Below are 26,388 nucleotides of genomic sequence, written 5' to 3'. Positions count from 1 at the left end.
GAATTAATTAAAATAATAATAGAGACCCTCTAGGTATTATAGTATCTGTGTAACACCTCAATTTCTGGGCTAGTAGTTTCGAGTTTACCCGAGAGATAAATAGACCCCGTGAAACTCATATTTTAAGCCATTGGGACGAGTTAGGTTTAATTGGGTTGATCTTGGGCCCAATTAACCATAAAATGAGTTTTTGGAATAGTGGAAAGATGGGAAAGACCAAGTGGGTAATTTTCCCATTTTATAAAGGTGAAAATCTTTATATTTCATCCATCTTCTTCTTCACCCTAATTCCTCCATTTTTCTTCTTCTTCCTCTCCCAAAATTTCCATAGAACAAAGATAAGTTCTCAAGACCAATTCATACTCCATTTTCATTCTAAATCATTCCAGAAGTGTCGTTTTATTTAATCAAACCTTGGGTTTTTATCGTTAAAGAGAAAAGTGAGAGTTTCAACCAAAATCATCAAAGAAAATAGTTTGGCTAAGCAAGGAGTTTCATTTCAGGTTTCTAACCCCAAGGTAGTGTATTTCTAATCCTTTAGAGTATTAAGTGAGTATTTAAGCATTTTAGGATTTATATTTGATATCATAATTAATTTACATTTTAGAGATTAAAAAGACGTTTTTATGCTACTTTAAGACCTTAATCAACTCCCTAAAGCTTCAAAATAAGATTAGAAACCAAACTAAGGGATTTAGGGTGTTTTTTTGTGATTATTGAGCCTAAATTAACCATTTCATGGTTCGAGTATCGATACTGGGATAAACATGATCAATACTGGATGAATTGAGGTAAAAATTAGGGATTTTTGATAGGGAGTATCGATCTACTAAGGAGAGTATCAATACTGCCCCTACAGTATCAATACTCAAGGTGGCAATATCGATATTGAGCCTCAATTTCAGAAACAAAATGAATTTTTGATATCGATACTCATACGAGTATCAATACCCAAGTGGAGTATCGATACTACTCACTTGGGATGACTAGATTTGACTCGATTAAGGCCCACAAAGGTTAAGGATGATCCGTAGTAGTAGGAATTAGTCCAATGAGAGGCGTAAATAGCCAAAGGGGCCCAACGAGACTCGTAGGAGTGTGTTGCAACCAGAGTCATCATAATGGGTGTAATGCATCCAAGTATCTTTAGTTGAGTTCGTAACGGGTATCTATAGATTGGATATCATTGCATAGGGTGTACCAAGAAGCGGTAGGACCAAGTAAGCAGTTTTCAAATCAATAGAGTTGTTTACCTAAAGAACGACTGAGAGGGTCGAGCGTTCAATTATCCCTTTAATTCGAGGGAGAATTGAGGGAAAGCGTAGTAATAACGAATAGAGTATCGCTACACAGAAATTAACCCGAGTCAGGTATCTGGCTAACGGATATTACAAGCAATGAGCAGAAAAAACTTTGTAAAACTTCGAACACGTAGAAATTCTCTAGAGCCAGGAAATGACTAAGACGCCTTTAAGTAACAAATGAACAGAATAAAGCAGCTAAATAACTAAAAACAATATCAAACTAATAAGCCTTCGCTACGTTCTAGACGAGAGAACGAGCGAGATAACAGTTAGTGAGAGGATAACCTCACTTTAGTGAGTCCAGTTGTACTAAGGTATAACCATGTTGCCCTAATAAGGCATTATCAATGCGCGAGACACTTCAGGAGCTAGATAGGGAACGAGGCCCAAACACTCGCGAGGAGTGGGTTAGTAGTGTCAGTTGTAACACCCACAACCAATATACGTCTAGAAATACGAGTTAAAGATGTTACATCAACCTTACAGACATTTCGTTGAACATAAATGCTTAAAATTTTGTTTCATTACAAAGCACCCTCTTATCAACTTTACATATATTTCGTTGTTCACGGAAAATCATAAAATAGTATTTAACCTTTTAAAACAAATCCGATTTTAGGTAACGACTAGACAATTTAATGATTGTATCCCAAACTACTCAAAATTGCTTAATTTGAAAACCACTTAAGAATATAAAACATGAATATAATACTCATGCATAAATTTAAATATAAATAAAACTACCCAAAATAAATGATCCTAGTTTACTCTTACATGCCATTTTAAAATTAATACGATAAAGTCAAAGATATTGATATAATATACATGCCACTAATAAGTCAAAGATAAGATGTCTTAGTAATACTGATATTAGGTACGATTTTTTGAAAAGATGCTAAAGTTGCTCCTCACTTTACGTTATTTCTGATTTTCGAACTTATTCATGAAAATCATCACGCGCTAAGTAAAACTTAGTGAGGCATTAACATAGCTAGGTGAGATAAAATATAAATATCATAAGATATTTAAAAACATAAAACTGTGATATAATTAAAAACATTGAAACTTTCAAATCGAGCTATTCAAGCCTCATTTTCCTATTTGAAAACCTAAAAATCATCATGTTATGATTTTATAAAAAGTCATGTAAGTCAACATCAGATATATCAAACATTTCACTTTCTTTTCATTTGTATATATATATTTCATAACTTTCATTTCATTTCCATATTCTTTTCTTTCATATACTTGTCATAACTGTCACATTTACTTTCATAGCTTAATATATATGTAAGAGAATGCAAGGTACACGAGTCAAATAAGTATGCGCAATAAGCACTTCACGATGCTATCATTGTAATCAGAATATGCACTCCAAGTGCATTCATATCGTTTGCACCAACGATGCTACTCATAATGTACACAAATGTACCATATCATAATCAGAATCAATCCACCTCATGGCATGCCAATTGTACCTATGACTCTATATGCAACAAACAATGAGCTTTCAGATCATATCTTATTCGTTTCATAATCAATATTTCAAATCTAAAATCATTTTTACTTCATCATCGTCAAAATATAACGTGGCAACTCATACCCTAAATTATCTATAAACTTTATACAAACATTATGTAAATAATTCATATTCAAAATAGAAAACATACTTTAAAATAATATGAGGTTGACTTATCACAAGTGGAAACTTGACTCAAATACAAATCTAGCCATATAAGGCACTTCTTCTAGTTCAATTTTTAAAATTTATAGAGAAATTTCAAAGCTAACTTACAGAAATTATTTTGAGCAGAATCTGCTGTCATGTTTCTGACCTATCATCGATTAAAAATTCATATCCTTTTGTATACACCTCGAAATCAGTAGTAATTTGTTTTTAAAAATATACTAATAGACAAATCCAACGGTATAGAGATCATCCTCTAATCACTTATGTATAATTTATGGTGATTTTCTAAACTTAATGTTCAAATCATAGTTTCTAGTCAACTTTCTCTAATTAACATCCTTAGCTTATTTCATAATTCTATTAGCTTACCAAATGAACATTTATACATAAATCACAAATCACATAATATTTAAGAGTCAATTCTTACCATAGTAACTCCATGATTAGCTCTTCGCAAGCCAATGTTCATTTGATAATATAAATACACACTAAATATGCACTCACTTTTGCCTCACTATCGAACCTTTTCTACAATAATCTTCTCAATCCCGCACTTTTTCCTTCTTCTTCGAGTCACTTAGATCACTAGATTTATCTTAGTCTGACAACTTCATATAATAACATAAAATATTCAAATTGTATGTTAGTATCGTACTAACATAATCGAAACCTAATAATATAAAAGTCTATAGAAATGACTCGATACTTAATCAATATAAAACTAAATCATAAATCCATAATAATTTCAAACTTTCCAAATCTTTCGATTCCATAAATATTGATTTTCATCATCAATCTTTTCTTTTAATTCATAATGATCATTCACCATTATGATCATTTCACATAATTTACTAAAATTTCCAGCACTTTGATAATATACTCAATTTAATACCTTAACATTCAAAAGCTTGCAATTTCATCTCTATTTCCTTAGACTTTTCGAATTCAACGACCTACTTTAATAAACTTGCAGTTTGATCCCAAACTAATATTTAACTCTAAAAATCAGCATGCTAATAAATTTTCCAGCATTGTAATTTCTTAACAAAATAATACCATTACTTTTAAAAACTCACCATAAAGTCCCAACTATTGAGACTATTCGAATTCCATCATCATACTTATCCAAATTTGTACTTTGATCCTTAATCATTAATTTAACTTAAAATTCCAGCATTTCAATATTAAAATTCAACATTGAGCACCCCAATTAATAAATTTATGTAATAATATCCTACAATTCTCAAAACTTATAAAATAACCCTTTTTCTATTTCAAGCTTCCGAATTGATCAAAATTGATCTCCAAATCATATAGAACACTTCTAAAATCAATTTTAAACCATAGGAAATTTTCAACATTGTTACCCAACTTATTTCCCTATGGTCGAACCTTCCAAAGTATTTAGGATAAACTTTCTATTCAATTTCAAGCATGAATTCAACTCCCTTACATCAAATTCATGCTATATTATTCATCACAACATCAAATTAACTCAAAACCCCAAAATCCTCTAAAACCCTAATTAGGTCGAATGGTATATAAACATCTACACATCATTTTGATCATCACACATGCTTTAGAACTAATCTACAACACCAATAACATAATAATCTTCCATCAAATCTTCAAAATCAAACATATTATTCAACCACCCAATTCATGAATCTCAACATTTAAACATGATTTCCATGTAATTTTAATATCAAATGATAGAGAATTTCAAGAGGATTAATTCTCTATCTAATAGCTTAATCCAAAAATCAACCATAAAGTTTTAAAAATCAAATTAAAATCCTCAAAAATTTGGCTATAGAGCTAACGGCAAATGCTTGGGAAATATGTTGATTTTCCCCATGTAATTGTCACTTAAAACACTTGTCACCTTTATAATATTATTGAATTTAAAATTCAATTAATGAGATATTCCAATTTCACCATTAATGAATCATGATAATTACTAATTTCCATTGAAATATATTCTATTAAAATATTCCATAGTCAAAGATGAACTAATTTGACTTTGCCTTTCTACTTTGGTCATGCAATTTTCAAAAATTATATTTTAGTCACTAAATTTCCACTGTTCGACCAAATCTGAAAAATTAACTTCAATTCATCTGATTCCTGCTAAATTTCATTGATCTAAAGTATGAAAAATAATATTTCCAACCCTTATCTAGCATCCTTCAACTTTTCGTGAAATTCAGGTTCGATCCGATTATCCAATTTTTATCCCGAACTTTATCGCTTTATAACTTTTTATACAAATCTCGTACCGAAATTTTGATTCCCATTAAAATTCTCATTTTAGGTTAAACTGTTCATTTACATGAAAAAATATATAATTTTTTAAAATTATATTTTTGGTCCTTAAACTTTTAAAGTTTATACTTTAGCCACCAAACTTTAAAAATTTATATTTTAATCACTGACCAAAATTTGGGATATTACATCAGGTTTTTGTGGCCTTTGGGCCTTATATATGCATGTGTAGTTGCATCAGTTCAGTGCCTCATTTATCAGAAAAGTTTGGCTTGATGTTGTGTGATACAAGCCAATGCTTCAGTTGAGTGAGAATATCCGATGTTATGTGATACCAAGATTCCTTCTTGATGGTCTACCTGATGCTATGTGATGTCAGAAGATCATCCAACAGCTTAGAGGGAACCTTATGTGATACTGGTACCCCCTCTCAGTAGGCTAGTATCTGATGCTGTGTGATACCAGATACTAGCATAGCAGAACCAGTGTTGCATTCAAATAATGCATAGTAGAATCAAAGTTTCATTTAGATAATGTGTAGCAGATCAATCATTAGGGTTAGAGACCCTTTAGAGGTGTTCTCATGACGAGGCCCTTGTCCAAGGACTAAGGCAAGTGTGAGACCCCTACTTCAGTGATAAGACAGTTGAGCATTTAGTAGGTAGCATTTGATCTAGATCATGCATGTACCTACTGCTTAGTACCCTATCTTTAGTATGCTTACGTTTATGAAATTCTTATGTTGCTCTAGATTAGTAATTATACTGCTAAGCTTTGTAAGCTTAACTTTCTGATATTTTTCGTTGCCAAGTCAATAGCTTGGGCATTTTGTGAAGCACCGCTGCAGCAGGACTTCCAGCATCTTCGACAGAGTACTATACTATAACTTTAGTGGGGCATGTGTATTCATGTAACGTTACTCATGTATTAAGTTGTTAAATTCAATGTTTGTATTATTTTGGTTTTAAATTATGTGTTACAGAGCTCTAGTTTTGTAAAATGTTTTAATACATTTATTTATGTTTTAATTATGATACCATTCAACATATTTGAAAAAGAAAATTAACAAGTTTTGAAAATCAGGGGCTGCCTCGGCAGCCTAATGTGGCACTTTAGGTCCAATTGAGTTTAGGGTATTACAATATAAACTTATTTGAATAAATTACACTATTATCCTCGAGTTGGAGTTGGATCGGAATTTTTTCACCCTCCACTTGAATCATACCCGATTTGAATCTGACTTTTTTCTAGAAAAATCTGACCATTGGGTCGGGTCGGAATACATCGATTTCAGGTTAAATTATCATCCCTATTGACATAGTATATACACTTTGTAGACACCATTGATTGAGCCCAAAACCTCTAAAAAGATTAAAATTCTTTTTTACAATTGAATCAATTAAAGTCTGCATATGACATGTTAATTTAGAAATTTGTGTACGTACTGTTAGTAATATGATTTATAAAATTTGTAACACAATTATATTTTTTTCCTCTAGTGGGGATCACAAATGCTTTTATTTTTTTATTTTTTAAAGATAATAAAAATAAAGAGCATGCATATTCGGTTGGTTTGTGAAATTGTTTACCTTTATTTTTTATATTGCTTTAGATTATGAGTTTTAGATTTATTAGGAGTACTCCTTCTCTCATCTAAATATAATTGTGATTAGATTATGAAGTCCTACCTTTTCGGTTTTTATTTAGTGACGGTGATTGAGTGAGAATTAAGGGATAATGTGTTCCATATGGAGGATTGTCACCATTGCTTTCATCTGCTTCTTGTATTTCTCAAACAGAATATGAAAACACAGTATATATTGTATTTGACAATTAAATAATGCACGATTTTATATATGCTGGAATCTTGAAAACTCGAAAGGGATAGTATTTTCCTTTAACCAGGTTGTGTGACATTAAAGAAACATGAATTTCGAAAACAAAATCCATAAAGAAAAAAGAATGATATTTTTCTGTAGCTAAACAAACCGCAAAACGTCTTTCTTGATTTAAAGATGATGCTTTCGAGTTTCATGATCCATCACCCTCTATCTATCTCTCTAACTTCTTCCAGTTTTTTTTTAATCTTCTATTCCATCAATGGCGTGATGTTGGAGTTTTGGTTCCACTCAAGCTATCAAGATAAGAAATCTTCTTGCTTATCAGCATGTTCAGCTTTTGTACGTTCTTCGGATCCGGTGCCTCTGCTACTTCTTCAATCCCATTTTGATCTGTACTCCATGTAAGTAAATCCGACAGCGTCATCCCGTTCGTGCACTCCGATTCGTCTTTTGGAATTGCAGCCTGGTTCTCCTTCGATTCAGGCAGGCCTTGTGCCAGGAAATCGACTTGGATGACATCTTCGATTCGGGATAATACTGTGTGTGCCAAGCTTTCCAGTATTCTTGAATAGCTCTCTAGGACGGCCAGTCCTACATCCTGCAATGCCAAACACACACTGCCAATTCAATGCCTATGAAAGATACGTACAAAAACGATACGAAACTTACGATGTTACGTTTGGAATGTTGGTCTACTTGACGAACAAGTTACCTTGTTGTACTCAATTTTGCTGATGTCTAGTGAAGATTGAGGCAGTCCTGGGAACCTATGTTTGATAAGGTGTAAAATGATCTCAACTCTTTCCTCAAACAATTCTCTTTTCTCAATGCTAACACCAGAGCCCCATGATTTACTATCCTTTTGGTGCATTTTCCTCTTCCAAATCACAATGGATGCCTCGATCCGATTCTTGAGGTCTAAGATCTTGTGATCCGATGAGAGGTCGATAGTGGAAAGAAATTGATCCGGATCGAAGAATTCATCTGTGATGCTCCTATAGATCGAATCACCTAGACTAGCTCTCCCATTCTAACAACCCATCAACCAGAAAAAACCGAGGTGAGAACCGAACCGGTGTAAACCCGAGGTTCGAGTGTTTTGTTACTTTTACCTTGGGGAGGGATTCAATGTAGCTATCAGGGATGTCCATCTCTGACAGGAATTCAGCATTGATGGCCATTGCTGCTTTAAGAACCTGAGTGACACATTCCTTCTGAACTTGCAGATTTTTCCTCGCCGCTTCCGACAAACCGCCAGGGGGAACTTTAACGGTAGGCAGCCACCATTTGTCGTCTTTTCTCTTTCGTTCGGAGTCCGGGGCATCTTTCGACAGGTAATAGAATTCATTTTGGTCCTTGAAGGCATCCAGACAATCCTGCACGACATAGTTAACTTCTCATCAGACCATCCAGTCTTCAAATGGAATGACACAACACAGAGTTAAAATCTATGCCCTTACAATAAGCATTCTATCAAGTGTCTTGAGGGCAGGAATGTTCATAAGCAGATCTTTTCGTTGCTTTGTGACCATTATCTGAACAAGAAAAAAAAAACAAAATCTCCAAGAGGATTACAGCTCGTAATTACATGTCCGAATTTCGAAGGTGAAGAGATACCTCCATGTCGGAACCATCCTTGTTCTTCTGGTAAGAAGGTACTAATTCAACAATATGATCGGTTATAGACAATAGCCAGTCCATTTCTTTTCTCCACCTTGCTTTCCTTTCAGGCGACATAGGCTCTAACCGTGATTGTTCACCAAAAACAGATGCTGAAACCAATCATCAACTCAAATTCGATAACCCTTTCCATACTCGGTGTAAAATACATACGAATGTCGAAATAAGGGAAGTCGGAAAGTACCCGCAAGGTTTGTAATGGCATTTGAGAGTGCTAAAGCTGATGAAACTCCTGTCCCTCCACCTGACATGTCCTCCCCCAGGAGTAATTTAGCAAACTTTTCCTTCATCTGCTCCATATCTGAATCAAACATCGTGACAAAATTGTAGAAAAATCGAGTAACATAAACAAAAAACACGTAGCATACCATGATTTTCATCTACATGAACCAATCATATAAAGAAATGCGAAAGAATTAGTCATAATAATAAAATTTCCCCAAATTTGCGCAAATGATCAATTTGCTTCTTATTTTTAGGACTATTTTAACCCTCAACATTTTAGATTTTTGTCATAACAAACCCTGTTAGAATAAAAACTATTAGTTAACTAACAGTCATCATATGTTGCTGACATTATATTTTACATGTGTTTAATTACTAATGTGATATGTGTCAAGTCTGTTTAATTGTTAATGTGATATGTGTCACGACACTTAAAGTGATGATATGACATGTACAACGTCAACCAAAGTGATGAACACATCACTCAAAGTGATGACGTGATATGTGTCACATTAACAATTGAACACATGTGAAAATGTCATGTTAGCAACATGTGTTGACCATTAGTCAACTAACGATTTTCTTCTAATATGAGTTGTTTCGACAAAAAATTAAAACGTTGAGATTAAAATACTCAAAAAGAAAAAGAGACAAAATGATCATTTTGATAGATGTTAAAAAAGTTAATTTTATCGTTTTGCCAAAGAAGTATGTGCGAAAGTGATGAAACTTGCCGTGTAATAACTGTTGTTCTCTGGCTCGGAAGGCAGCGACAACCTCCTCAAAGGCATCGGGGTCACCTGCAAGAGCTGCCTCTTCAAGCTTAGTAGTACCAACGCTGAGGCTCTTGGCATGTCTGTCTTTGTTGTCCTTGGCACCCTTTAAATTAGACTTCTTACTGTCTTGTTCTTGTTCTTGTTCAACAGCTCGAACCATTGTCCAACCTCTGCTAAACAAAAACGAAGAACAATCAAACTGGAAGTTTGGATGTAATAAATTTATTGGATAACAAATGATGTGGGGTTGTTTGAAATGAAATGTTGGGGGGGGGGGATTTTAGTGATTGAAACTGCATGTTTTTCTCAGAATTTAGATTATTTCTAAATGTTGAAATGGTTTTTTAGGCTCATTTTCAGGGAAAGGGTTAAAGTTATAGCTTAAAACAAGGGATGATTTGAAGATTAATAGCATTATACTTCCTATTCTTCATGCCTAAACTTAATATTAACCACCCTTACCTCCCACATGGATGCTTTTGATTACTTGTATTTTGTGAATACCCCCCACCTGCACCTAAATTTATCCATAATCATAAATTTCAACTTCAATATTTATATTTTTATCAATTTGGTTTATTTTTAATTGAATTGATGTGATTAAAAAAATATCTCTTATTTTTTAATTTGTTTTTTATTGAGCTAATGAAATGGTTCATCTGCATCTAGAGGACACACTAAACTTTATAATTTATATCTTTTTTTTTCTTTTAGATTCTCTTAACCGTTAATATCGTTTTAGTACTTAAAAAGACCTACTGGCATTTTTCATTCTATAATATGATGAATATAAAATTTTTATTGTATATTATTTTATCAGATTTTGAAATGTTATGTATTCAGACTTTTAGAATATTATTTTTATGAGACTCCAGATTATATGATTTGACATGCATTGAGCCTTCGTTCTCCAGATCCTCTCGCATGCAAGAACTATGGAGGATGTAGCCATCTGCGGTCTCTTGAAGCTTGAAGTTCAACCGCCCCTGGTGCCTCTTCCACCCAAAATCGGTAGGTGTTGCCCAGAATCTCCTCAGCTGCTAAGATGTGTGCTGACCGATTACCATCCCTTGGGGTATATCGAAACTGGTAAGATCTAAGCCCCTCTGCCTTCCTCTGTGCTTCCCAAATTAATGGACCTATTTCTGATTGATCGAGGATTGGTGATGATAGCTTCTTAATAACGCTTTTGGAGTCACCCTCAAGGACTACGTAATCATGCTTCTGGGTTTTTATCAGAACGATAAGGTCATCCGTCCTCAAAATTTTACCTTGATGAAATCTAATGTTCCTGGTGTACCATAGTGCCCAAACTGTAATTAAAATATCGGCATGTCTGTCTGAGTGATAATTTGTAAATAACCAATGCATCCACAGAACACAATCAGCATTAGCTATATTCAACGGCCATTGCACCTGCATGTCACACCACACTTGTCGAGCCAAATAAAAGTCTCTAATAACATGTATCCCCGATTCAATCTCTAATCCACAGACTGGACATAATGGGTCATTAATGAGACGTTTTTCAAAAAGATTTTGCCGAGAAGGGATAAAATTTTGGGCGAACTTCCACATTTGCAATTTTATTTTCCATTGACACGTACTGGCCCAGATGCTACGAAACACAACTATCTCTGTATCAGAGACATTTACTTCTGGCAACAGCAATCTGTAGGCACTCCGAACCGTGAACTGCCCCGTTCGCTCTGCGCACCAGACCCGACAATCATCGATTAGATATTTTGTAAGGGGGAAACTAAGAATTTGCAAAACCTCGTTCTCAACAAACACCGATCGAATTAATTCTTCCTTCCATTCCATTGACATTGGATCAATTAAGTCCGCCACATAATTAATCTCCGGATTAATCGGAGATTCAATATGCCTTGGTCTTCTGTTTGGAAGCCAGAAATCATTCCAAACCGAGATGGAATTACCTCAGCACACTCTCCACCTCAGACCCTCTCGCACTCCATATGCTCCTCCAGACATAAGACGGATTCGAACCCAAGTTTGCATTCAAAAAGTCTCCACTCGGAAAATATTTAGCTTTTAGCAGCCTTGCCTTTAAGGAGCTCGGATTGTTCAACATTCTCCACCCTTGCTTGGCTAACAGAGCCACATTAAAGTTCGACATATCTCGAAATCCCAAACCCCCCATCGTTTCTTCTCGGTATAAAATAATTAAATATTTCCTTCTTTCCTTTCTTAAAATTCAAATAATGTTTTTATTGTTATTTATGCATTTAAATTTGGAATTAATAATGAATTGATGGAATTGTAATATTTCTTTATTTCGATTGAGTAAGAATTACTTGTAATATTTCTTTATTTCGATTGGAGTAATAATTACTTAGCCAATTAATTAGTTGTCTTTGTAATGAAATTTACGAATTCGAGTTTAATTTAAGATCTTATACAAAATATTTTTAAATTTTAAGACGAAACACAATAATATATAATTATTTTCTATCGAGAAGAATCGACCCCATTTGATCCTTTGGCCTGCAAAGAGTCTTCCACAGACAACAGTGAATCCCCTTCCCACTCTTACAATTACTCTACAAAAACCGAGCCATGATACGTTCAAATTCAATGCACAAGCTCTTAGGAAGTAAAATGCAATACATAGCATAAAGGGGTAATGCTCGAAGAACAGCTTTAATAAAAACTTCCTTACCTCCCTGAGATAACACCTTAACGCTCCAAGAGCTAATACGTGCATTAAATCTGTCCCGAATATGACATTACAAGAGTAGTTAGTTTTATAAAATATATAAAGAGAATATAAAAAATCATAATCTCAACAAAAAAAAAGTTCACAAAGAACACTATAATCTAATCATATTAACCATTCATTTCCCTTAAACCCATCAAAAAACATAAACTAGCCATTAAATAATGAAAATAGGCCATACAAGAAAGGGGTTGCAAACTCGATCAAATAACTCATAAAAATAGAAAATACTAATAAATATAATTGTCGATGGTGATAAATAAACACTATAAATACTAACATAAAAATGAATATAATGATGACTATACGCAGACAAATATATTTATCATAACTCAAGTACGACTTATCTAAGGTGATATCAAATCAATAAGATAATAAAATAAACATGAATGGGAGAGATGATATCAAATCCAACTCATAAAAGGTGAAAAAGAACATGTTTCTTTTATTAATCTGATAAATATAATGTAATATTTGTTCAAAGATTAACTATTAACCATTTCACATTGAATGCTCACATCCCTAACATTAATGATGTTCGGACCCGAAATCTCAAGGAATAACAACAATTCTTTTATCACTGAAGTCGCTTGGTTCGTGTTAAAAAAATTCAAAATATCAATTTTTTCATTAGAAAGAAACTTACTAAACAAAATAATACAAATAAATCAAACATAAAACAAAAGAAAAAAGAGAAAATAGATGAAAGCACGACAATTGTTAAAACAAAACAGGTAAAAGTAAGAAAAAAAAAACCCTAAAAAATTGTTAAACATCATAAGAGTTAAAATTCAAAAATAACAATCTTTTAAATAGATAGTATATATTTTTAAAGAAATTTATTATTTATCAGGTCTAGTATTTTTGTTTTAACTTCTAAATCACTAACATTTTTGTTCTTCTCAAGGTGCAATTACAACAAGCAATAGATGTTCATACCGATAATTTAATCAATGTAATATCCAAACATGGGTGTAAGCCACGTAGAAGATTGTAAGACTAATAGACTCCTAAAAAATACATTAATTTGTATAAATTTCCAATTTTAATCTTATAAATATATAATAAAAATACGTAGTTTTGAAATTTATTAATTGATCGAGTGATTAATGATGTTTATATTGTCTCATCTTGTGTGGATTAAAATCTTGATATTTATTTTAGAATGTGATCTCTATCTACTTAATAAAAAAAAATGACATAATGCAATAAAATAATCCTAATGTTTGACAATATTATCAAATTTACCCGTATTTTTCTTAGAACATTTAACCCCCAAACATTTCATTTTGAATCAAAACACCCTCATTAGATGAAAATTGTTAGTCAACTGATAGTCAACACCAAACAAATACACATATACCCATATACTGACATGACATGCCCATGTTATGATAGATGATGACATGGCACTATCACTTCAGACTTTTTAAATAAAAATTAAAATATTATTTTTAATATTTATATAATTTTATTTTTTTTGTCCAATAAGATGATGACATATGTCATCACCATATTGAACAAAAAATAAACTAAGCAAAACATGCTTTTGTGAGGAGTTAAATCGTTGTCATGCTTGAAATCCCAACACCTAGCCACCAGACCAAATCTTGCATTTGTTTACTTTTTACAACACAAAATATTTACCATATATGTTCTGCCTCTCACACATTTTATCAAAGACCTTATTCATCTCCTCTTCACATATAATTTCTTCTTCCTTTTATGAACCAAGAACCAAAATATACATATAAAATCAAACGATCTTATCTTGAAGAAAAAAAACATCAACATAAACTTGTCTACTGAAAGAATCTACAAAAAAAAAAATCAGAAACATTACTTAGGGATGTCATTAACTTATCAATCGAAGTCAGTGGCACATCCATAAATTTAAGAATGAGTGTCCAAAATTTTAATTTTCTTTTCTTAAAAATATTGGGAATGCAAAAAATATAATTTTTTCCTTTACACATTAAGTTAAATTTAACCACTTTTCCAAAATAATAAGGATTCACTTGGCCCTTTGTGCTACCACTGATTAAAGTACATGACTAAGCCTTGTCGATGTTCTTCTTTATCTGTTGATTGTCGGTATTAGGGTTTTGCTTATGAACATATTAAATTCTCTAATAAGGAGTCCAAGTCAATATCTCCCTCCTTAAAACAACTACATATTGATTGTTCGTATCCTTTTTCAGTTGGAGCTCCCCGAGTACTCTGCCAATCACTCTTGTTTAACTTTCCCCATCATCTGATCAAAATCCATGAAATTAATCACAATGTGTCAATGAATCAAACAGGTAAGCATGGGTTTTATTATGTAAAAACATTTTAATTAATCGTTAATCGATGAATTAAACATAGAAGAAGCTAAAAAGTAAAAGAGGGGAAAGGGTGGTCACAAGGGACTCGGGCGGGCGTTATGGTAGAGCTGGGTTTCTAGCTGAGGGTTGTGGGAGTTCGTGAGTTGCATGACGCCGTAGCCGATGACACCTGAAACGACGTCGTAGATTGTGGTAAAGACCAAGAAGAATGGGCTTCGAATCTCTCATCCGCCTCAACAACCACCGCCAGGTCTGGCTATTTTCACCTGTAATTTGTGTTTAAGAGTTTCATTTCATAAAAAGAAAGAAAATAAAGAAGTTGTAGTTTTTTTCTTTCTTTTTTGGTTTCTGTTTCTTGTTTCATGTGGTTGAATAATCTGTATTTTTCGTTGTTCTTGGTTTACCAGTTGCTTTCTGTTATGCTAAGGAATAGGTCTACAGCAATGACCATCAACAGGCAAGCTTTAATGGCGGATCATGGCTCTCAATCATCATATTCTCAAAAAACAATAAGGGTAAATTTGATAATATTGTCAAACGTTATGGTTATTTTATTGCATTATGCCTAAAAAGAAGTGTATGCTTTTGCATAAACCAAACGACCTAAATGATTAAAGAGATTTGTTATTCAAAGTATCAAGTTCGAACATAATTGTAATACCCCGAATCATAGGTCAATAGTTCAGGTCAACTCGAAATCCTTAAGTCAAGCCAATTAAACCTCTTAAGATAGTTTGGATCAGTTTATGAGAGTTTTGGGCTAAAGGTAAGCCCAAGAGTTGAGTTAAGTTATGGTTTTAAGTTGGGGTAAAAAGAAGATGACCAAAAGTGTAGTTTACCCATAGCCTGTTTTAAAGGTTAAAAACCCCTTCACCCAAGTGTTTTTCATATAAACCATATCCCCAAAAATATCTTCATATTCTCTTCTTCTCTAGACTCTTCTTATCCATTTCTTCTCCCTAGCAAAGATCAAAGTTTTAAGGAATCCCAAGCCTAGATGGAAGAAACAAAGGTAAGAATCTTAATCCACATCTCTTAAGTTTCATTTCAAGCCCCAAATCTTAGGTTTTGTATAAGGTTTGAAAAAATGGGTTTTTTAGTATAAACTAATCAAGTGTTTTAAGCTTATTTTTGGGTATATTTGAGTTATAAGTGTTTTATTTGAACTCAATCCAACCTTTAGTTGGGTAGTAATCCATTTCCTTGCTTTGATTTAGTTAAAGAGGTGGACGAGAGTTTCAAGGCTAAAAATGAAGGAAATGTGATTCTTAGTTGATTCGGGAGAAGTTCTAGCAGCCAAGAAAGCCAGGTAACACACTCACAACTCCTTTATACCCTTAGTGGGTCATTAGAATTGCAAGATAGCTTGAAAGTTGAGTTTGAGCATGTTAAGTAAATTTCTATGGTAGATTTTAGAATTTGGTGTTAAATAACTTGTTTAAATCATCTATATGACCTATTATATCATGTTTAAACTTATATTGGTCAATTGGAAATGTTAGAATGGTTTTGTGAGGGTTTTGAAATGTTTAAACATGAAAAATAATGAAGTTGCAGAAGAGGTTTTGAAACCCCCTATAGCTAGTTTCAAAACCTTTTTTCCATAATGCAATTTCAGGCAAAGGTTTCGAAACCTCTACAGTAGGTTTCGAAACACCCTACCCAGGCCTCTATAGTAGGTTTCAAAACCCCTGATTGATTTTGGCCAAATAGGACTAGAAAGGTACACGAATGGTCGTGGACTTATAATATGCATTTAATTAGGATTATTTCTAATAAAATGATAAGTGACAACAAAATAATGCTAATTACAACTATAAACGAGATAAATTTGGGTGACATAAAATTAGCCTTGTTTGATGCTCGGGAAATGATTCAGACACCCGAGTTCTTTTAGAAAAGTTAGCAATCGAAAGTACAGATTCAGTCCAGATATATCCTTAGGGAGTGCTCAAGGCACTTTAAGCTGACTAAATAAGGCCAAGGCCTGACATTTGCAAGGGGTGGGTTAGTCAAGGGTGTGGTGTTCGATGTAGAGATTCCGGGGGGGGGCATCCTCAGTAGACTAGAGGGGTGTGTGAACTTCGAGATACAGAACCCTCAGCCGCACCATGATGTCTACCATAGAGTAAAGAGTGAGTATACACGTATACTCACGAAAGAAAAACACTAGACTTGATAGCTTGAGTATTTCAATTATACACTTTTAGTATAAACTAGTTGTTAGTGTGACATTGAGTAGTTAGCTCAACATTCGGATGTTTCTTTTGGCAGGTTAGTAGATCGATCAGTTTAAGGAGCCTTACAGGAACCGAGGTCCAGATCCAATGTAGAGCAGAGTACGTCATCATCAAGTTTTTAAAGGGCATGTACATTTATAAACTCATATGTATTATTGAGTCGTAAAGTCAGTTAAAAGTTAGTCTGTATATTTTTTAAATGTATTTATTTATTTTGAGAACTCTCTGTTGTAAAGTTTTTAATTCTATTTATGGATGTTTATGTATAAAAAGGGATTTTAAAATAGTCATTTTAAAGTTCAAGTAATGAGTAAAGAGTTGGTCAGTCACTTCGATGGCTCCATGTAGCACCCTAATTAGTCGATTGTGTATTGTATTGGTCTAAGGTGTTACAATAATATTTGGCTTAATACAAAAATAAGTGCCCAAACTATACCTAAAGTCTTGAATAAGTGCCTAAACTATTTTTTGGACCCTCAACAATGTTAGTTTCCCCTCCAAGTATATAAAAAATGGTTGTCCCTTGTTCCCATATGTAATGGGGTAAGGGGAAGGTAAGATAGTAGGCTGCCCCCAACACTAGGTTGAGAGCAGCTTCCGTAGGAGACCTCCAAATTATGAAATGTCCTCCATGGGACTCGATCCCACGACCTCAAGGTTAAGAATCTTGTGCTCTACCAACTGAGCTGGATGGTCATTTCCCCCTCTAAGTATATAGTATTTTGAAATTTTTTTTTTAAAATGTTATTATATTTATAAAAAAAACCCCAATTTATCTTAAATTATAAAAATGAACCCAAATATCTAAAATCCCCAAATCCTATCCTTAATCCACTATCGCCCCCTTTCTGGCCACGACCACAGCCGCTGACATAGTCTCTGTCATCCTCCTAGTCATACACCTGCGTAGTTGTCATCGATTGGTCGTCGAGATCGTGTGGGATCGTGATTTTCATCCTAGGGTTCGAGGGGTATAAAACGTTGATTCGTCATCGATTGACCCTTAATCAATCGCGATTTCATGGGGTTTTGGTTGTCGGGGGGAGATGATGTTTGGTGGAGCTTCGTCGATGACAAAATGTGATGGTTTGACGTGAGTTTAAGGGTTTAAATGAAGGTTTTCAAAGTTTTTGAGTTATTTCGAAATGTTTATGTTTTTCTTTAAAAATATATATAGCTTTAATTTTTTATTTTAAATAAAATTTTTAAATATCCCAATTTGTGACACATGTCTCTTAACGGAAAAATTAATGTTGTTGACGGCCCGAATACCTAAATAGATTACGTTAGAAACATGGATGAATAAAAAAATAATTTAAACATATATTTAAGATATTATGTATACTTTAAACACTTATTTTAATATTAAAACATAATATTTATAGGTGAATTTAAATATATTTTATTAAATATTTTAGAATCTTTACGATATATATTATTTTATTATCGTATCTTTCGTACTAATTAAAAACAAGGAAAAAAGTGCGTAGCTTCACGCATGTGGTGGGAAAACATTGGTTCTTCGTAATCCTGACCACATTCCTCGATTTCTCCACCCGTAACTTCGATTTTGGCTCCATTTCTTCTACTCACATCCGTCCTTTCTCTTTCTCTCTCTCATTCACTGATTCGATTATGGAATCCATTGGAGTCCTAATGGCTTGCCCCATGAACCCTTACCTCGAACAAGAACTCGACAAGCGTTTCACCCTCCACAGGCTCTGGAAAGTCCCCGAGAAATCCACTTTTCTCACTACTCACAGTAACTCAATCCGAGCTCTCGTCGGGAATGCCTCCGCCGGCGCCGATGCCCAGATGATCGAGGCCTTGCCCAAGATGGAAATCGTTGCCAGCTTCAGTGTGGGGCTTGATAAGATCGATTTGGCCAAGTGTAAAGAAAAGGGTATCCGAGTTACCAACACCCCTGACGTTTTGACTGAGGATGTCGCGGATTTGGCTATTGGTTTGATGTTGGCGGTGTTGAGGAAGCTTTGTGAGTGTGATCGGTACGTGAGGAGTGGCAAGTGGAAGAAAGGGAGCTATATGTTGACTACTAAGGTTCCTTCACTTTTCTTTGGCACAATTGAGCAGCTTTGGTTTATTTGATAATACGTAGTTCCTTGAATTTACTTTTTTGTTTTGTTTTTTTTTTTGTGTGTTTGATGATTTTTTTATGATATTGGTCTTTCTGGGTTGTTATTGGATTTTGCTGAATTTCTTTGCATAACTATTTATCATGTGCCAGTGAATTTGTGTTTCTAATTAGTGAGTTGCTATATTTATGGTTCGTTTTTTTCTTCTTCATTGAAGATGGATAATTTTGCAATATAGACTTCTGTCCTGAAAGATTCTGGGGCAAAAAAAATGCTTATACTCCTTGTATTCATCTTTCAACATATGCATTTAGTTTAAGATGCCAGTTTTACGCTTGTAAATTTCATGGTTAGTTGTAATTCCTTTAGCTTCTCAAGTATTTGCTTTGTGGTAATGTGGTTTGCTGGCGGCTGCTTTAGTTGATTTGGTGTCATTCTGGTCTCACAAACAAGCGAAAGAGTTCGATACCTTTATGCCAGATTATTACACTGTCGTCGTTGCTGATATTGCCTCTTGAAATTTCAGCATGATCATTATGTTGTGGCAAATTCTTAATGGTCAAGGGTGTTTATATTGATGAACTAATGTGCAAATGCTTGAAAAGCCCAAGAAACCATAATGAAGTCTTTAGCGGCAGGTTGAAACGATTTACCTGAGTAATTTTACTTTGGGTGCCCCGGGGGGGGGGGGTGATTGAGTCATGCTATTAAAACTGATATATATATATATGTGTGTGTGTGTGTGTGTGTGTGTGACTTTCATCTTTGGGTATTTTACCCGTGTTGAATTTTCTTTTATTGTACCAACATTTTTAGATATTTAACAGCTCAAATGGGCGCCGAGTAGTACCATAAGGCATTACGTGCATTTACTTTCGTCCTATTTCTACCGTATGTGGACATATAGGTAGATACATATTTACATAATGCAATTATGGATGTCTATGTGTAACTATATTTTCCTCAAGTATGATATGTAATGCGTATATCAAGGAAATCAGAAGGATGCTTGGTAGTTATGAGGCCCCTTGTGAGGATAATGGAGGTTCAAACAATTCTAGGTACATATACAAAGGAGTTATAAATGGCTTTGGAGTAATGGTACAACCTATTTCAGGATAACAGTTTCTTTTACTAATGGTTTCAGCATTGTAAATCAACTGAAAATGGGTTACTGATTAGCTATTAGTTGATGATTGAGTCCTGTTTATTTTCTATAAGTTAGTATTCTTCCTTCTTCGACTTATTTGGAATTAGTGCTGAAAGCAAGGCCTTTGAGCTGTGGTTAGAGTCTTGCGACGGAGGCCCTCTGACTAGTACTAAAAATTAGTCGATTAATTAGAAAGGTCAAGTATACGCTGCCCCTTGAGAAGGGTGTGGCAATGCATGCTTATCGTATTGTTGTTCTTTACTCAACTTTGGGAATAGTTTCCTTCTCGAGTTGCAAAAGAAGAGAAGTTTCTTTTGCTAAGATCCCATTCTCTCTCCTTACAAGATTAGTGATAAGGAGGCTAGTCTTTTGCTCTTTTGATTGAGAAAAGCGGTTTTCTATTGCACATAGAATCCATTTGTTTGGAAAAACATGAAGCAGCTATGTCCAGCATGATAGTGACTTTTGACTTTAAGACGAAAAGTTGGCAATTACAACATTTTGCAAGGGTTTGTTAGATTCTTTCATGAATTCGGTATAAGAAACATTAAGATTGAATTGAATCTGTGCTAACTTCTTTCTTGTATATATGTTCCATCAGATTTGGAGGATACAAGAGTAAGGAGTTTTTTCTTCCCCTCTCTTGCCCATGTTTTTGTGCCCATTTAACTGTACTATCTCCCATATTTCAGTTCACCGGAAAAAGAGTCGGCATTATTGGGCTTGGCAGGATCGGCATGGCAATTGCAAAGAGAGCTGAAGCATTTAGCTGCCCTATTAGTTACCATTCTAGGACAGAGATACCAGAAACCAAATACAAATATTATCCAAGTGTTGTGGAACTGGCTGCCAATTGTGATATCTTGGTTGTTGCTTGTTCACTGACTGCAGAAACCAGACACATTGTTGACAGGAAGGTGATCGATGCTTTAGGTGTAAAGGGTGTGCTCATCAATATTGGGAGAGGCCCTCATGTGGATGAACCTGAGCTGGTTTCCGCATTGGTTGAGCGCCGGTTAGGAGGTGCTGGAATTGATGTGTTTGAACACGAACCTGAAGTACCCGAAGAGCTTTTTGGGCTCGACAATGTGGTGCTCTTACCTCATGTGGGAAGCGGCACGGAAGAAACCCGTAAAGACATGGCTGATCTCGTGCTTGGGAACTTGGAGGCACACTTTCTGAACAAACCATTATTGACGCCTGTGGTTTAGTGGTGATTCTATCGTTTTTATATATATATATATATATATATATATTTTCATGATGTTTAGGACATTGTATCCTGGAAATAAATATGCAGGACTGTTAAAACCTTCTTCATTTGCTGTTTCAACTAGAAAGAATCCAGCCATTCATGTCCCCTGAAGTATCATTTAAGTACTCATGGATAAAATCTCTCTTATGTATATTCTAACATGTTTCAAATATGTTTTTTTTTTTACATATTTAAAGAATGATTTTTTTCTACGAATGCATATGTCAAGTATATCTCCAAATAAATGTAGACGTTTAAAAAGAAGAAAAGAAAGAATGGAAGTAATTTGGTTTGGATTCATTTCAAAATATGAGGCATCGGAAAACGTCTATGCGGATCACATGAGTGCTCATATTATTTTTTAAAATAAACATAATTTTAATTATTATCTTAATTTATTATTAATAATTAATGTATTATAATAAAAAATATAAAAAAGTTTATGATGTGATCTCGGCTATGCACCTTACATTATTTTCTGTAATCTCTCTGAGACCGTTTGATCGAGGCAAGTTGTTTACATTCGAGAAGCTTCAAGAAGATTATTTGAGCTTAATCTGGGAATTTCAAGTTTAGATTTTTGAAAGCCTTTTTCAATCCAAAAGAAGAACCTCCACCATCATATTCAAGGCTGGGACGTGAAGAAGGAACAACCAAGTTTAAGGGAAGATTTTATCTTTTACTTGCATGAATTTGCATGAGTGTTAATAAATTTGCATGACATTAAGTTGCATAAATAAATAATCATACTACTTCATTTAAGCATGAGTTCATTTAAGCATGCATTGCATTTAAAGCATCTATTTCATTTAATAAAGTTAGTTCATTAATTAAACTAGTTCATAAATCAAACTAGTTCATTTATTAAACTAACTCTTAATTGTTTCATGCATGTTTTCAATTAAATATTGAATAAATTTCACCTTTGTGTTTAAGTGTAAGAGGAAAGCTGAACAATCTCAACAGATGTAAGAATATCAGTCAGAATGTATTCTAATTCTGGATGCGATACATACATATTTGATTACAGAAACCAAATGGAAAGTATTCCTCTATCTCTTAACTTTCCAACGCCTTTTGAATCACCTCAATCCGATATTGGGAGCTTGAGATATGATCGATTTATTGAAGACAGTGCATGCTGGAATTTGATACAGGAATTTCATGCATGGATGATTTGGATGAGTTTGAGCCAAGGAATAGTCCTTTCATCTTCTAACAAGAGACAAACAATTGATGGTCATCTTAATTCACCAATTCAAGGCATTTAAGGTTGATGTTATCACCCATTGAAGGTCATTTATGTTCAAGAAAGGGGACATTCAAATAACCATCATTCAAAATTTAGTATTCAAAGCCTTTATCATCTTTTGAAGGCTGATCATATTCTTCAAGGGAACAAGCAATGAAGGATGATATTATTTCATTTAACCACCAAATTAAGTGATAAAACAAGCAAGGAATTTGAAGAGACAAGCTGATTTGGACATGTAGGATGTCCACATTCATCGTATGCCTTCATTTAACTTATTTTCTTCCATTTGCAAGCAAAGCAAGGCAGCCCAAGAGTCATCCACCCCTTGGACGAAATTAAGGCCAAATTCAGCTTCAAATTGTCTAGATTCATCCCCAAAATAATCTAGAATATTCATCCAACTTTGAAGATAAGAAGACAAAGCATTCAAGTGCATTTTATTGCTAAATTGATGAGAATGTTGTCATCTTTTGAGTCTTTTCATATGCTACTTGAAAATACTATAAATAGGAACCTTTGTGATCATTTGTAGACACACAATTTGATTTATGAAAATACTTTGAAAGATTACTTTCATTTTAGTTCTTGGATTAGAACTCTATCGGTTTCTTGTCGGTCTTGAAGCCTTCATCCATTTCATCTTGTTATAGCATTGGTTCCTAGCTCTACTATAACTAGTTGGTCACGTTCCACCCTCTATCACTTCGATTCCATGTTTATTATATTGTTGGTTCCTAACTCATATATAGTTAGAAGGTCACAATCTATCCTTTGAATTACTATCATTCTCCACGTCAACCACAAACATCCTTCACCATTTTCGTTACATCCATTCAACCACTATCACCACCACACTTCTTTCATTTACAATCTACTTCAACTTTCATTCTATCATTTTCATTACTTTCATACACATTTATATATACATATTTCCCTTCTTATAACTCAATTTTTACATTTTTAGTCTCCAATCAAAGCAATACGAAATTCTGGCTAGAATCACGATCGGACAACACCGTATATGATTCGAAACACATAACCGAGATCATATCATTTTACATATATCTTATTTATTTCTTATAATTCTATGTCTTAATAACGCATAAAATCAATTTTTTTGACAATACGAAACTCCTCCCACTTTAGTATTGCTTTTATGATCAAATTTAATAATAATTTTTTGTCTTTAAAGAAAGATCCAAAAAATTTCCCCCAGATTGCTCTAAAATATACCCTAACATCTGATACCCATAAATAGATAAATATTATCCTTTTTAAGCACCGAAAGAACAAGAAATTAAAAACAAATACTATCATGATCAAGGATTCAAATAGTGATATCTTAGTGGTAAAAATATTATTTAAAAGTTTGTATTAATTATAAAAATATTCATTATTAATGTAATAATGATAAGCACAACCCAACTAAAATTATTACTGGAATCGAATCTAAATAGCTGATTGTAAGAAGGAAACATATCCACGATCGATTTTACAGCGATGTAGTTCCAAATGATTGAATCTGAGCTTTAAACACCCAGAATTGCTATGCTTTTTTCATAGCGAGCAGCAACCACTCCAGTTGCTTCACCTGGATTTTGTAACTAGAAACCTTCTTAGATATATTTAATCCAAGAAACAAAAACCTACTTAATTTACAATATCGGACTCAAGAAGTAAAGAAGCAGCTTGCAAATTCAGATGATCCAGATTCTTATCATAAGCATGAACTGTGGCCGAGAATGGAGTGATTTTCTTGCATGTACAAGACACATGGGATCAAGGAGAGGTTGAAGATGAAGCTGAAGCCCCTTTGAAGATAAGAAACTTGAGTCTCTCCATTGTAAAGTAAATGAAAGTCCCCTTTGAATGTGTGAAAAAACACCCAAAATTTGAACCCACCACGCATTGCCATCCACTCCCATACTTGCCATCAAACTCCTGCCAACAAAATCATGTTTACATTCATTAAAAAACCAATACTTAAAATCAGAAATCTCGGATTAAGGAATTTATCGTTATCTTTTGAACTTTTAGCGTATTTTTGTAAAATGGTCCCTCGTTATCGGATAAGAAACGATACTATTTTGTATTCGTCCAGATTTATGTTAAAAAAAACAGAGGGAAAATCATTGCTAAATTTGAAAAAAAAACCTTTTTGATAAAACCAGCTATGGAGGTGCAGTCAAAGACGTCATAAAGATCAAGAGCTTGAGAAGCAAAAGACATGGCTTGAATCTGCATCTTCAATGGCATATCTGAGTCATCCACCAAAGCTTTTCCTTCCAACATGTTTTGATGATCTTAAAAAAAAACCAGAACTACAGCAAAATAGACGAATCTGAGGATTGGGTTTTTTTTGGCAGTGGAAATCTGGTTCTTATCTTTAAGAACCAAAAACAAAGGTTTGGATCAAATCTGATCTCTCTTCCTTCAGCCTTCTTTTTCCGCCAATGGAGGAATGAGTCATGTCTTTGAAAATCGCAAGATATTATTGAGCTGGCACGTTGCCAGTTATCTTGTCCTTGCCTACCCTTTTTCTTTTCAATTTGTTCTTTCTCTATCTTCTTTTAGAAGATAAGGATAATCTTTCCATTAATAAATAAGGATAATTAGTTAAAAAATATATATAGTATTTATAATAAAACTATATGATTTTTTGGGTTGAGTATCCTACCCGATTTTTAGGTCGAACTTGAGTCATAAAATATTGATTAATCGGGTACCCTCTAACTTAAAATTTGATTTATTATATATTTTTATTTTATATTAAATTTTTATTCACAATCTTCAAATTATTTCACTTTAATATTTTAAAATTTTAATTTTTTAAATTTTGACACTATAATATTCTAAATTTTTAATTTCTTAAATTATTTCACATTAACATTTTAAATTATTTTTTAAAATATTTATTTTAAGTTCAACACATTTAAAATTTAATTATATTTCTTTATTTTAAATTTTAATAAATTTTATTTCAGTTATGTAATTTGAATTTTTCTAATTTATGTGTGGATTATGTATATTATAAACTTTTAAATTTTAGAATTTTATATTTTTATATAATTTTTGAAAAAAATATAATTTAAATAAAAATAAAAATAAATTATGATCCAGGTACCCGTTACCCAAACTATATATATATTAACTTAAAATATTTTTATATTAACTTATTAAATATATTTTACTATTAACTTAATTTAAAAATATTTTATTTTTATTTTCATTTAAAAAAATATAATTTATTTTAATTTATTAAAAGTATTATTAAATTGAGAGAATATGTAAATAACTGTGATCAAATGTGTGAATATATCAAAATATTTAACTGTTGTTAACAATAGTTAGCTCGGGATGATCATGTCTTGTTTAAATAAAAATTTAAATGATCATATCTTATATATTTTAAAATCAGTTATTAAAAATTGACAAAACTCAAAGATAAATGATCAACCGTATAATTAAATATTAGTTAAATTATTGAAATATAGTACTCAGAATAAAAATAGAAAGGTATTATTTTAAAAAGTTAAAAACAAGTTTT

At 33.2% G+C, this 26,388-nt stretch overlaps 3 protein-coding genes across 3 annotated transcripts; 1 reads left to right on the top strand and 2 right to left on the bottom strand.

Moving 5' to 3' along the window:
* Positions 1–282: 282 nt before the first annotated feature.
* LOC120195953 (glyoxylate/hydroxypyruvate/pyruvate reductase 2KGR-like) lies at positions 283–21,633 on the top strand. The gene is made up of 3 exons (XM_039197881.1): positions 283–319; positions 18,702–19,146; positions 21,024–21,633. The coding sequence occupies exons 2-3, from the start codon at positions 18,724–18,726 to the stop codon at positions 21,540–21,542; spliced, it is 942 nt and encodes a 313-aa protein (XP_039053812.1). The 5' UTR covers positions 283–319; positions 18,702–18,723; the 3' UTR covers positions 21,543–21,633.
* Positions 7,289–9,978, bottom strand: LOC120195952 (rop guanine nucleotide exchange factor 12-like). The gene is made up of 7 exons (XM_039197880.1): positions 9,740–9,978; positions 8,965–9,081; positions 8,718–8,872; positions 8,561–8,635; positions 8,213–8,476; positions 7,813–8,130; positions 7,289–7,698 (listed from the first exon to the last, which is right to left on the bottom strand). The coding sequence occupies exons 1-7, from the start codon at positions 9,939–9,941 to the stop codon at positions 7,357–7,359; spliced, it is 1,473 nt and encodes a 490-aa protein (XP_039053811.1). The 5' UTR covers positions 9,942–9,978; the 3' UTR covers positions 7,289–7,356.
* Positions 21,634–24,278: 2,645 nt separating the features above from the next.
* LOC120195954 (dynein light chain 2, cytoplasmic-like) lies at positions 24,279–25,337 on the bottom strand. The gene is made up of 2 exons (XM_039197882.1): positions 24,996–25,337; positions 24,279–24,782 (listed from the first exon to the last, which is right to left on the bottom strand). Exons 1-2 carry the CDS (start codon positions 25,131–25,133, stop codon positions 24,621–24,623), a joined length of 300 nt encoding a protein of 99 aa, XP_039053813.1. The 5' UTR covers positions 25,134–25,337; the 3' UTR covers positions 24,279–24,620.
* Positions 25,338–26,388: the final 1,051 nt, after the last annotated feature.

This window comes from Hibiscus syriacus, unplaced genomic scaffold (genome assembly GCF_006381635.1).
Source record: "Hibiscus syriacus cultivar Baekdansim isolate YM2019G1 unplaced genomic scaffold, ASM638163v2 tig00117021_pilon, whole genome shotgun sequence".
Taxonomy (NCBI): Eukaryota; Viridiplantae; Streptophyta; class Magnoliopsida; order Malvales; family Malvaceae; genus Hibiscus; species Hibiscus syriacus.
The sequence above is the reverse complement of the archived record's forward strand: the minus strand, read 5'-3'. Positions and strand labels throughout refer to the sequence as shown.